The sequence below is a fragment of the Clarias gariepinus genome, chromosome 19, assembly GCF_024256425.1.
Source record: "Clarias gariepinus isolate MV-2021 ecotype Netherlands chromosome 19, CGAR_prim_01v2, whole genome shotgun sequence".
In the NCBI taxonomy this organism is placed as follows: Eukaryota; Metazoa; Chordata; class Actinopteri; order Siluriformes; family Clariidae; genus Clarias; species Clarias gariepinus.
In genome coordinates, this window is record NC_071118.1 from 22,622,061 (window position 1) to 22,635,048 (window position 12,988).

At 35.1% G+C, this 12,988-nt stretch overlaps 1 protein-coding gene across 3 annotated transcripts; it reads right to left on the reverse strand.

Annotated features, from left to right (window-relative positions):
* Positions 1–123: 123 nt before the first annotated feature.
* Positions 124–12,931, reverse strand: c19h18orf54 (chromosome 19 C18orf54 homolog). Of its 3 annotated transcripts, none has more exons than XM_053479201.1 (8): positions 12,815–12,931; positions 9,741–10,034; positions 8,090–8,707; positions 7,835–7,991; positions 5,218–5,293; positions 4,518–4,709; positions 1,693–1,751; positions 124–1,078 (listed from the first exon to the last, which is right to left on the reverse strand). In XM_053479201.1, exons 2-8 carry the CDS (start codon positions 10,000–10,002, stop codon positions 976–978), a joined length of 1,467 nt encoding a protein of 488 aa, XP_053335176.1. In that variant the 5' UTR covers positions 10,003–10,034; positions 12,815–12,931; the 3' UTR covers positions 124–975. The 3 variants fall into 3 exon arrangements, with proteins under 3 accessions (XP_053335176.1, XP_053335177.1, XP_053335175.1); XM_053479202.1 differs by lacking the exon at positions 12,815–12,931 and adding an exon at positions 12,431–12,552 and having other exon boundaries at positions 7,835–7,931; XM_053479200.1 differs by lacking the exon at positions 12,815–12,931 and adding an exon at positions 12,431–12,552.
* Between the last annotated feature and the right edge of the window lie 57 nt (positions 12,932–12,988).

A 12,988-nucleotide genomic window follows, 5' to 3' on the forward strand; every position in this document is an offset into this window, starting at 1 on the left:
ATAAATTCTTTTAAAGGTTCTTTTTCTTTATATATAAATTTTATTATTTTCTGTTTTTATTTAGTAACCTGTATTTGCCAGGTTTTGAAAATACTGAACATAAACAATGTGGTTCCATAGAAACAGTGCTTTAATATCAAAAATAAAATGAGACAGTACCAAACAGCAGATGGTAAGAAATTAGCAAAGAACTAGTAAAAATAAATATAAAAATAAAAGTATATATGTATATATATATTTATAATATATATAAAAATATAAAAAGTAGAGTGAATAAAAATTAAACATGTGTAAACAGACCAGCATGCAAATACGGCGTAACAGTGAACTAAAAGACCTACAGGAGGTAAAGTAAATGATTACATAACAGTGAAACATGGCTGCAGTTTGATGAGCAAGGAGGTGAGGGCTAATTTATCCCTTGGAAAGTTGAAAGTTTCTAGAGATCAGAGTTTGGCTCGTCAGTTTTGTTACTCACTCTGAATACATTGTCTATTTTGTAACAATTCCATTTTTGTATGGCCATTTCACTTCCTGAGCGTAGTTCAATAAATTTCATGTGTTATTAGCTATGGAACTCTAGCTATAAAAACAAATAGGTCAGAAAAACACTGCATGAAATGTTATAAATGGAGCCTTTATTTAAACTCCTGTATTTTACTTAAAGCATATTATTTAATAACATCTGAACAGAACAAATCCATTTATTAATGATCATCATTTGTTATTTTCATAACAATCACACCATGAATGCTCACCAAATATAAAAATCAAGTTGTTTTGTAATTCAAAAGCAAATAACAAAACAGACCCTGTACACAAAATATAGCGCGATAATGAAATACGGTTAAAGTCAACTTATCATAAGGCACCAATGTTATATAAATACACACATAATCATAATTATAACAGACTCACATATAACAGACATACATGTCTTACATATAACATTTTGTCTAATATTCCCTGAGGACATCATAAGACAGAACTGCTACGCACCTCCTCCTTACATTCTGTAGACCTTCTTTCATTCATTTCATCCACAAGGTTTTTCAGTCTTCCAAGGTGGTGCAGGGCTCTAAAAACAAAAGGTAAAACTATTAAAATATGTACGAGATGATAAAAACCATGTGTGTAATAAAGAATAAAACACAGACATGTGCTGTTTTAAAAAGTTAAATTTATTCTTTTAACTGCATGATGAGAATAGTTTTATTTCTCTTAAGGCTGCGTTCACATTAGACATGACATGATGGTTAACATTCATAAATCACTCACTCACTCACTCACTCACTCATCGTCATTACCGCTTAATCCTGTATTCAGGGTCACGGGGGCCTGGAGCCTATCCCAGGAGACTTATGGCATGAGGCTGGGTACACCCTGGACAGGGTGCCAATCCATCGCAGGGCACACACACATACACACACTCATTCACACACTATGGGCGATTTGAGCAAAATAGCAATAATGTCTTAACATAATACTTTACCAGAGCAACAATTAATGTGTCTTCAATATGTTTATGTTGTGAATCCACCAAAATGAATAAATGAAACCAAATTAATCTCTGATGGTTTTACAATGTATTGAAATAAGCACTTAAATATAAAACTTCCATTTAGTACTTAAGATTCCATTAAGTTAATCAATATATTATGAACAATCAAACAGCATTGTGGTATAACTGACCTTTTTAAAGATTGTCCACCAGGAGCTAAATCAGAATCTTTAATATATGGTTTAAGAACCTGGAAAAGATAGGCAATTATGTTATGGGTCATACAGTCTTATGCAAAAGTTTGGGCACCCCTTGTTGACAGATTTTGGTGATTTTTTTTATTTAAAAAATGTTAACACAGTCTTTCTTGTAAATGGAAAAAATAAACTATATTTATATTAATGCATAGTTACTTATTATGCCATAAATGAAACAAAAATAAAAACATTACTATGGCACTGTGCATGTTTGGGCACTCTACATAATTAGTACCTCTGGCAGATACAGTATCACAGATTTTTGTACTTGAGATTTTCTCTCATTTTTCCTTGCGAAAGGCTTCTAGGTCTGTAATATTCTTTGGTCGTCTTGCATGCACAGGCCTTTTAAGATCTACCCACAAATTTTCAATAATGTTTAAATCAGGGGACTGTGATGGCCATTCCAAAACCTTGAGCTTGAGTCTCTTAAGGTATTTCATAGAGCATTTCAAGGTATGTTTAGGATCATTGTCCTGTTGTAGAAGCCATCTCAGCTTTAGCTTTTTTTTTTACAGATGGTATGATCTTTCTGACCTTTCAGAATTTGCTGGTATTTAGTGGACTCCATTCTTTCCTCGCCCTGTGCAATGTTTCCTGTGCCACTGGCTGCAACAAAGCATGATAGATCCACCTCGTGATTAATAGTTGGCAAGGTGTTCTTTTCATGAAATGCTGCTCCTTTTTTTCTCCAAACATGCCTTTGCTGATTGTAGCCAAGGAGTCCTATTTTAACTTAATCAGTCCACAGCACTTGTGTCCAAAACGCATCAGACTTCTGTAGATGTTCTGTTGCATACTTCTGACGTTAGATTTTATGATGGGGACGCAGGTAAGGTTTTCTTCTGCTGACTTTTCCATGAAGGTCTTGTGGAATGGTGCACCACCACTCTTGAGTCTGCTAAATCTTTCTGCAGTTTTTTTGCAGTCAAATAGGGGTTTTGATTTGTCTTTCTGACCAGCATATGAGCAGTTCTCTCTGAGAGTTCACCTCCACAGTTCCCCTGAACTGGCATCTCTAAATTACATGAAAACTGCAAGCTGACAACGCTTTGCTACCTTTTTGTGGGCATCAATAACTTTATTTTTTAGAGTTTTACACAGCTGCTTAGAGAAACCCATGGTTGTTGAGTGTCGGCAAGTGTGTGCACAAGATTTGAAGAGTCAAAGTATTTGAAAAGCTTTGAAATTGGCATTAACTAATGACAGCTGTTGCCATGCATCAGATCTAAAAAGTTGGAACCTGAAACCTTTTGCACAGTGCCATAATAATGTCTTTATTTTATTTTTTGTTCAATAAATGGCATAAGAAGTAACTATGCATCAATGTTTGCTGAAAATATTGTCAATTTTTCTATTTCCAAGAGAGACTGTGTTAACACAAATCACCAAAATCTATTATTTATCAAGGGGTGCCTAAACCTTTGCATAAAACTGTATGTATTATATTTTTTAACATTTGGACTGTACACTTTTCCTTTTTTGTGTATGCTGATGGTGATATATACTGCTTATTCAAATATCTTAATAGGTAACATCTTAATATCTTATACAAATGACTACATTTTCTTAAACTTTAAAGCAATGAATATTATAAAGCAAAAAAATAGAAAAATGAGCAATTATGTAATTAATTATATTAAGCAGTAGCATCACATGGACCAAATAAGGGTCTACAGAAAACATAGAGAATTTGGAAATAAGCATGTTGGGTTCACTGTAAGCCATACTAAGCCATAAACTCTCACTTTGTAAAATCAGCAGTAAATCAGTAGCTTTTATTTAGTTTTCCAACAAGATAATCTGCAGCTTTTGAACATTGATATCATGGCAAGTTCACTTTTTTTTAAAGTTAGGTCTTCTGATATCCCAGCAGTCATATTTATACATAAACCCAGTTAGGTTATCAATATAGTGGATCAGAAACTATTAAAACATTTTTTATTTTGTCACGCTTAACGCCGCTTAACTGTCACTGTCTATAGTAAAGGGAGATTTACACAACATTGGACCGAAAGGCTGCTGTCCTAGAGAGAAGACCCTTATCCAAATTCGACACCTTTAAGCCTGGCCAAAGTCAGCAGCCCACCATATGGACAAAGAAAAAGCCTCCTGAAAGAAAGTTTTCTCCAAAGAAAAAAAAACTTTACTTCCAAAGAAGTAAAGGTAAGGCATTAACACAAACATACCGCTATACTGCATATCTTTTATCCCAGGAGACTTAGGGCACGAGGCAGGGTACACCATGGACGTGGTGCCCTACGTGGTGTGTGCCCTGCAATCGATTGCAGGGCGCACACGCTGTAAGCAATTTGAGAACACCAATTAGTCTAATTTACATGTCTTTGGACTGTGGGAAGACCCTTATCCAAGAAAACTAGAGAAAACAGGAGTACCCAGAGGAAACGTATCAAGCACAGAGAGAACATGCAACCTCCATGCACACAGACCAAAGGCGGGAATCGAACCTGGACTCTGGAGGTCCAAGGCGACAGTGCTAACCACTAAGCCACTGTGCTGCCCCTACATATTTCACTTAAGTGAAAATTCTGCCCTCATTTTAAATATGCTGACAGATGAACCATTTTTTTCAGCATACAAAAAACATTTTTCTTTTTAGCACTGGCTCACAGTCACGGTTTGAGAAAAATAAAAAACTTAATTATGTGCTTGAAACAACAAAACCCTTATGTAAAAACTAATTCTTATATTATTAACTAATAAATTTCATTTAGTTTTAGTAGTATTAGTTTCTGTACCTCATCATTGCCATGGTTCTCTATCTGCATTAGAGGATCTGAGATAGGTCTGCTAGAATTGTTTTGTAGTTCCTCTTTTTGTTGTGTTACTCTCTGCTCCACGGCTTGGAGGCTAAACAGCATCTGTTTAAGGGCTTCAACTGGCCCCGGGTGTTTCCTGCTGCTGTAGCCTGATGAAAATGAGCCTAAACACTAAGAGACACATTAGAAAAAATAACTTTTTGCATGAATCGTGACTGAATAAAAGATCAAAAGCCTTGAAAAAAAAAATCTAATGAATCCAAACTTTCTAACATGACCTTATTTATTTTCTTGCCTTGAAGAGATGTTAAATTATCTTATTAGGCTGAGTAAGGTCTGTTTAGAGAGCCACAATGAAGACATTTTATTATATATAGTGTATTATGAGCAAAACACCTCTCTGGACAACATAAAATTGCAGGTGAAAATGTTTATTTGTAAGCAACATACCATTAAGTATTTTAATTACTTATATTTTTTATGTAATTTTCTTTTTTAATTAGTTTATTCTGACTACAAGCAACCAGACATGATTCTGTAAAATGAAACAAAATCTTTAACCATATTAACTATAATAGATTCCTACTTTTTTGTTACAAGTTGACACACTCTTCTTTGATTCTTTACATAAGAAAATAAACAGGGCTGTGAAATGAAGAAATCAACTGATTTATTTTACCTTCTCTTTTGCATCTTCCTGAGATTCCTTAGCTATAATTTGTTCATCAGTGGAGCCTACTGGCACAGGAGACTTACTGCAACATAAATAATCTATTAAACTGCATAATTAAAATGAGACAGATACAAATCAATTAGGTTCATTCTCAAATGTGAAGCCCTCTTGGAAATTTGAGTTGGTGAATTCTGCAAAGAATATATATAGTTTATTGTATATACAGTTTATTGAAAACAATGTGGTTGTGGTAATAGCATACATCTCTTTTTATGTAAATACAGTGGTGTGAAAATCTATTTGCCCCCTTCCTGATTTCTTATTCTTTTCCATGTTTGTCACACAAAATGTTTCTGATCATCAAACACATTTAACTATTAGTCAAAGATAAAACAAGTAAACACAAAATGCAGTTTTTAAATGATGGTTTTTATTGTTTAGGGAGAAAAAAAAATCCAAACCTACATGGCCCTGTGTGAAAAAGTAATTGCCCCCTGAACCTAATAACTGGTTGGGCCACCCTTAGCAGCAATAACTGCAATCAAGCGTTTGCGATAACTTGCAATGAGTCTTTTACAGAGCTCTGGAGGAATTTTGGCCCACTCATCTTTGCAGAATTGTTGTAATTCAGCTTTATTTGAGGGTTTTCTAGCATGAACCGCCTTTTTAAGGTCATGCCACAACATCTCAATAGGATTCAGGTCAGGACTTTGACTAGGCCACTCCAAAGTCTTCATTTTGTTTTTCTTCAGCCATTCAGAGGTGGATTTGCTGGTGTGTTTTGGGTCATTGTCCTGCTGCAGCACCCAAGATCGCTTCAGCTTGAGTTGACGAACAGATGGCCGGACATTCTCCTTCAGGATTTTTTGGTAGACAGTGGAATTCATGGTTCCATCTATCACAGCAAGCCTTCCAGGTCCTGAAGCAGCAAAACAACCCCAGACCATCACACTACCACCACCATATATTACTGTTGGTATGATGTTCTTTTTCTGAAATGCTGTGTTACTTTTACGCCAGATGTAACGGGACACGCACCTTCCAAAAAGTTTAACTTTTGTCTCGTCGGTCTACAAGGTATTTTCCCAAAAGTCTTGGCAATCAATGAGATTTTTTTTTAGCAAAATTGAGACGAGCCTTAATGTTCTTTTTGCTTAAAAGTTGTTTGCGCCTTGTAAATCTGCCATGCAGGCCGTTTTTGCCCAGTCTCTTTCTTATGGTGGAGTCGTGAACACTGACCTTAATTGAGGCAAGTGAGGCCTGCAGTTCTTTAGATGTTGTCCTGGGGTCTTTTGTGGTCTCTCGGATGAGTTGTCTCTGCGCTCTTGGGGTAATTTTGGTCGGCCGGCCACTCCTGGGAAGGTTCACCACTGTTCCATGTTTTTGCCATTCGTGGTTAATGGCTCTCACTGTGGTTCGCTGGAGTCCCAAAGCTTTAGAAATGGCTTTATAACCTTTACCAGACTGATAGATCTCAATTACTTTTGTTCTCATTTGTTCCTGAATTTCTTTGGATCTTGGCATGATGTCTAGCTTTTGAGGTGCTTTTGGTCTACTTCTCTGTATCAGGTAGCTCCTATTTAAGTGATTTCTTGATTGAAACAGGTGTGGCAGTAATCAGGCCTGGGGGTGACTACAGAAATTGAACTCAGGTGTGATAAACCACAGTTAAGTTATTTTTTAACAAGGGGGGCAATCACTTTTTCACACAGGGCCATGTAGATTTGGAATTTTTTTTCTCCCTTAATAACGTAAACCTTCATTTAAAAACTGCATTTTGTGTTCAATTATGTTATCTTTTACTAATAGTTAACGGTTTTTGATGAGCAGAAACATTTTGTGTGACAAACATGCAAAAGAATAAGAAATCAGGAAGGGGGCAAATTTTTTTTCACACCACTGTAAATAACTTATAAATAACTATATACCCTACCTGACCAAAAAAAGTCACCATTTCAGGTGACTGATGCATGCCTGCATCAATCTCTAAAAAATGACTGGAATTGGGTTAAGAACCTTTTTAAACATTATTAAAACCTGTGAAGACTGTGCTAAACTTTCAACATTGTGGAGTAAGTGCTTAGTAAAGATGCATGGTAAAAAAATTACAGTAGAAATTACAGCTGTGCTTAGTTGGTGAAATAATAGCATTTCCACATGTACATTGTGATGAGAATTTACATAATTGGGACAAAACAGCTGTGTGGCCATAAGAAAACCACTTATTAGTGAGACTAATCAGGAAAAAACACTGCTAGAGATGCTAAACATTTGACTTTGGAGTAATGAAAAAAAGACCATGTGGTCTGATGAGTCCAGATTGTCCCTATTTCAGACCAACGGGTGCATCATAAGAAGGGAAGCACATGAAGTGATGCACCGATCATGCATAGTGGCCCCTGTACAAGCCTTTGGAGGCAGTGTTATGATCTGGGGTCGTTTCAGTCTGTCAGGTCAAGGCTCAGCAACAAAATAAATTCAGCTGAATGACCAGGGTCTATAAAGTTTTTTGTTAATTAATATTAAAAATTTATAAAAGACACCTATACACCTAAATTCATACCACTCTGTAAACCAGAAGGGGGGGGGGGGCATATATTTTTGATTCTATAAATTAACTTACAATGTTACTGGAGGATTGTCCCAAGAACGGTCAGCCTCTAAAAGCTCCTCTGTGTTCCCTGGGCTGCCATGCTGCTCTTTATCCGAAACATGGAAACCTAAAAATGGGGACTTCAGCACATCCTCTGCCCTTTGAATAAGTGATCCAATCTTATCGCCTGAGAAAAGGCACAGAGGTACTTACAAGAAAGTTACGAGGACAAAATAAAACCTTTGCACTTTACCTTTAGCAAAAAAATAGTTTTGTCTCACAGACCTCTAAAAGGCACTCCATTATCATCAGTTTGACCTATGAGGCCCTCTTGACTGTTCAGCTCCTCATGACTTTCTTCAGCATTCCCCTCCAGCTTGTTGACCCATGCTGGAACATTCTGAGTGCTAACAGTAGTGCCAGTTTCTTCCAACCAGGCTGGGTACTTTAGATCAGGAATGCTAGTTACACCAGAAAATTCCATCTCTGACTTGTGACTGGTCATCCATCTTGGAAGATTATGGGATGTAACAGGGTGTTGTTTATCTCTTTTTGTGGACATATAAGAGTTGAACTGCAGAGGTGCATGCTTAGGTTTTAAACTTTCCATCAGTAAATCATCCACATACAGAGTTCTTGATGCAGAGGTAGAACTTAATGACTTATTTGGTGTTCCCGCAAGCCTGGATCGAGAGCAACTTCTCAAGTTCGCGCTGTTCTCTAGCCTGGAACTTTCTAATCGGGAGAGAAAAGCTGATGTGCGGGTCACAGGAAGAGAACCGTCAACAGGCAGTAGCAGCAGATCATCAGTGGTCATACTAATGTGGTCTGATTCTCTGCGCTTTGAAGCAGTTGGAAGCCTTAGGAAGTTCAGCTCTTGGTCTGTAAGGCTTTCTTTTAACACTGTAAATAAAACAAGTAAACAATTGAAAGCATTTTAGTAGGAACAGTATTCCTTAGTATAGCAACTTTAATTTAAAATATTCATAGTACATGCTACTATACTATTTGCAAAAAGTTTTCTGATGATAAAAAACGGACAAAAGATTCAAATTATATTACTTCTAACTTACAGTACCTAAACATTCTAATTTTAATCATTTTTAACAATGTACCTCAAACATCTTAAAATACTGAATTATCAATTAATATATTTTTTTGGGGGGAAATTTTATTTTAGGTGATGTCAGGTTTACCTACCAATCAGGGTCCATTTGTTTACCTAAGTTGTGACTTCTCAAATTTTTCTGAATATATGCCATTTGAGTGAGCTACAGTAATGGTGAGTATTATAACAAGTGAGAAATTAGCAAAGTGGCTTAAGACTCACTCATCAGGAATGTAAAAAAAAGGAAAAAAGGTGTACAAAATTATCACAAAATCTCACACAATTATAAACATTGTAAGACAAAATTTATGACCTAATGGGTTAACATGCCTGTTACCTTGGTATTGAAGTAGTAAAAAAACATATTTAACATTAAATAAAAGACAGCCGATGCAAAAAAAAATCATGAACGATTCTACTTTACACCACTATTAGCTATTAATTTTCGTCATTTTAAATTAAGGCTTCACATTAAATTTAAGATAAATATTCATCACTTTTTGTCCTCAAATATAATAAAATGCAAGGGCATTGGTGGCCCAGTGTTCAATGACCAAGCCAATGCCCAAGCCACTGGATGCTGTACTGCTTCCAAGCCTGGATATAATGGGAGGTTTGTGTGCCCAAAAAGGGGATTCAGCATAAAATCTGTGCCAAGTTGTGTGCGGATCGGATGGTTTGCTGTGGCAACCCTTTGACGGGAGCAGCCAAAAGACCAACAACATATAATAAATTGAAAAATCAGCCTTCTGCGTTCTGCAATACAAAAAAATTTATAAATAACATTATCAAACTAAGTTTCATGTAAGACGCAATAATCTACTCCACCATCTCTGTTTCTGTATCCTGAGCGTAGCAGGCTAGATGTGCTTTGTTCCTTCGGAAGCTCCAGCTGCCCCACTGACGACACAGAAGACTGAAAATCTGCGATGTAAGCGTCCAGAGCATCAGAGGCAGACTCATAATGTCTGTCTTTGTATTTAATAATGTGAAGTGGTTCAGGATGCAAAGAACTTTTCAGTCGTCCTGAAGTGGCTAGCAATGAAGTGACGGTTGATTCTGGAGATCGAACACCGTCTACAGATGCCATGATCCATGCAGTGCACCACCATTATCCAGATCCTGTAACAAACAATCAAAATAAAATTATAATTATGAGTTAAATTTTGGGCTTTTGAGAGAGACCACAGTAAAATCTTATTTCAGAGAAGCAGAAGTTACAGATGTGTTCTTTAAAAAGTACTCAAGCTTTACATTATGTATCCATAAATCAATTTATAAACCTATTTTATATTTTTATTCATTTTTTGCATTTTATGTGGCAAAAAGTTATTCCGTTCCTCTACATTCCTAAAGATCCTGCTCTAAACTACTTACACATTGACAGGCAGCACAGCATGAGTAGAAAATAAATATTTGTTAAGTTTGTTTAGAATTGTATTAAAATCTGAAAAAATTTAGATATTTAAAAATTTTGATACTTGCAGAATTGCAATATGAATCGAATCACCACATAGGTATCGTGATAATTTCGTATCAGGTGATTCCCATACTTAAAAAGAACATTTTCTGACTGGGCGAAAATTTTCTGAAAAATAAAAAAGTTTTAGGACTGATTTAAAGGTTACGATGCCCACAAAGTGTTTATTTATTTATTATTATTTTTTATGAGCCTGATGTGAAATTGTGATCATGTTTTCTTATGTGTGATGAATAGATAGAATTGTGACCTTTAAGTTGCTGAGAAGGCATTCTCACAGCCTTAGTGGTTTATTAGATTATTAGAGTTTATTAAAACTATAAAATAACAAATGTGGAAAGTAGGTAATGAAGTAACAACAACAATCATTTGTTATTGTTAGACACAAAGGTAGGTTGTATTGTCAAGTGCATTTGCAAAACCCATAAAGCACTATGATGAAACTGGCTCTAATGAAGGCCATGCCAGGAAAGCAAGATCTAAACGTACCTCTGCTGCAAAGAAGAAATTCATTTAGAGTTACCAGCCTCAGAAATTACCAATTAAATGAACCTCAGAATAGAGCTGTTATAAGGTCTTTACATAGCATAAGCAGGAGGCACATCTCAACAAATATCAACTGTTCAAAAAAGTTATAGCATATTTTCAGATACCCTCAGTCTTGTTTTAAAATGTAGAAGGAAATAAAAATCAGTAAAAACCACAGAATTAGAAGGAGTTTCCAAACTTTTGACCTCTTTGTGTATGTCAGGTCATTTATAATAATGCTGTTTAAATTGATGTCTATTTTATGTTTATTTTATCAATACCATAAAGTTTGCTTTTAACCTATGCAATAAACTATATATTGTAATTGAATGTAACACTTCGGGTATTGGAATTTCTTCCCTGCTGTAATGAGAATAAACATATTCCTTTGAAGCTGACTGTGTCTCTGTGAACCGAAATTTTTTTGACCATCTCTCTTACCTATACTGTACATTCAGTGATCAGGTTGTGTCAGAGGCTTATAAAAAGTGAAACGCCCCCAAGGTTTCATTTCTATTTGGAAACATGGCATAAAGTAACATTAATTGTAAAAAGGCTTAATCACTTACACAGCTGATTATCTGTCTTCAACTGTGTGTGTAATATTTTTACCATTAATTTATTATCACCTTCATAAACAGGTGAACTTGTCTATATGCAATCCGTTGTATAGAAGTACAAACATGCTTTTTTAAAATAAACTTCTTATACCCTACTGTACATTACTGTTATTTGACCTAATCAAACATCTCGTACTGTATATTGTGTAAAAACACCAACATGCTTCTTTCAAATTTCTTACATCCCAATTCAAATTACTGCTATTTGCATTACTTATTGAATGGTGTGTAGTTACAGTTTATAGTGTCTTGTTTATAACTAATATACAGTGTTTTAGATTGATCTGTACTTTGAGAGGCACAAACAGAAGGAATTAAATTCCTTGTGTTTGTCAACATACTTGGCAAATAAAACCTTTTGACTAAAACCTAAAAAGATTTTGATTCAGACTTTTATTTGGCCATTAATGAGACTTATATATACATAATGCATTGCTAATCCTAATAATTTAATCAATTATTTAATTATTTATTACATTTTACCCAACAAACACAAATGTTATGCTATTATTTATTCCAAACACTGAGATTGATGTTACTTATTTACACTAACTTACTTTTAACCGATTTAAAAATACACTTAAATAAACTTATGTTCCATCTATTACTAACTCTAAATAAAAGTTCAACTATTCACAAGATTTAAGTTCATAGAACTTAAATCTATTAAAAATCACTAAAACTGATTAATGAAGTATATACTCGGTTATTAATAACTGGTTAAACTATTTTACTTTATTCATTTAATTAGGAACGCCAGCATCTTTTTAATTTGTTTTGCTATGTGGTTGTCAAGCTAGCAGAGTTTATGGGCTAATAATGTCCTAATTAACACGTTATTACACATTTTAAAGCGGTATATAAGTATAAATAACTTGGAGAAAGCTTACCTGTTTAAGGATAATACAAATTTTATTTACTGTTAGTGTAAATAAAACCAAGTATATAAACGTCTCGCTTAGCAACGGCCATGTTTCTGAAACTGTTGAAATCAAATCAGCTGGGTTTACCGCGCCATAACGCGTGTGCGCATGCGCCAAAGTCACGTGATTTTGCTTTCCACTTCGGTTTAAATTCTACTGAAATTTAAGCGCATGATATTATTATTATTATTATTATTATTATTAAAAATGATAATTTTATATATGTTGCACCTGTTAAGTGGTGTTTTTCTACTCCCATGATTGTAAGGCAAAATAACAATATCAAAAGAATCTCAGACATTAATACACTAATCATCGATAAGATATGCCTAAACTTGGTGTTGACCGTACCTGTTCCAATGTCACTGTAGGTGGTTTTGTCGCCTCGTACACGCGAAAGTTGATTTAAAACTATATACTGTATAGCATCTCTTTGACCTTATCATCATGGCCGCTGTAAATGCTCTGATTTGAGTGCTTCGACTCACGTGCGTCTAAAAGGTTGCGCATGCGTAGTAAAGATTA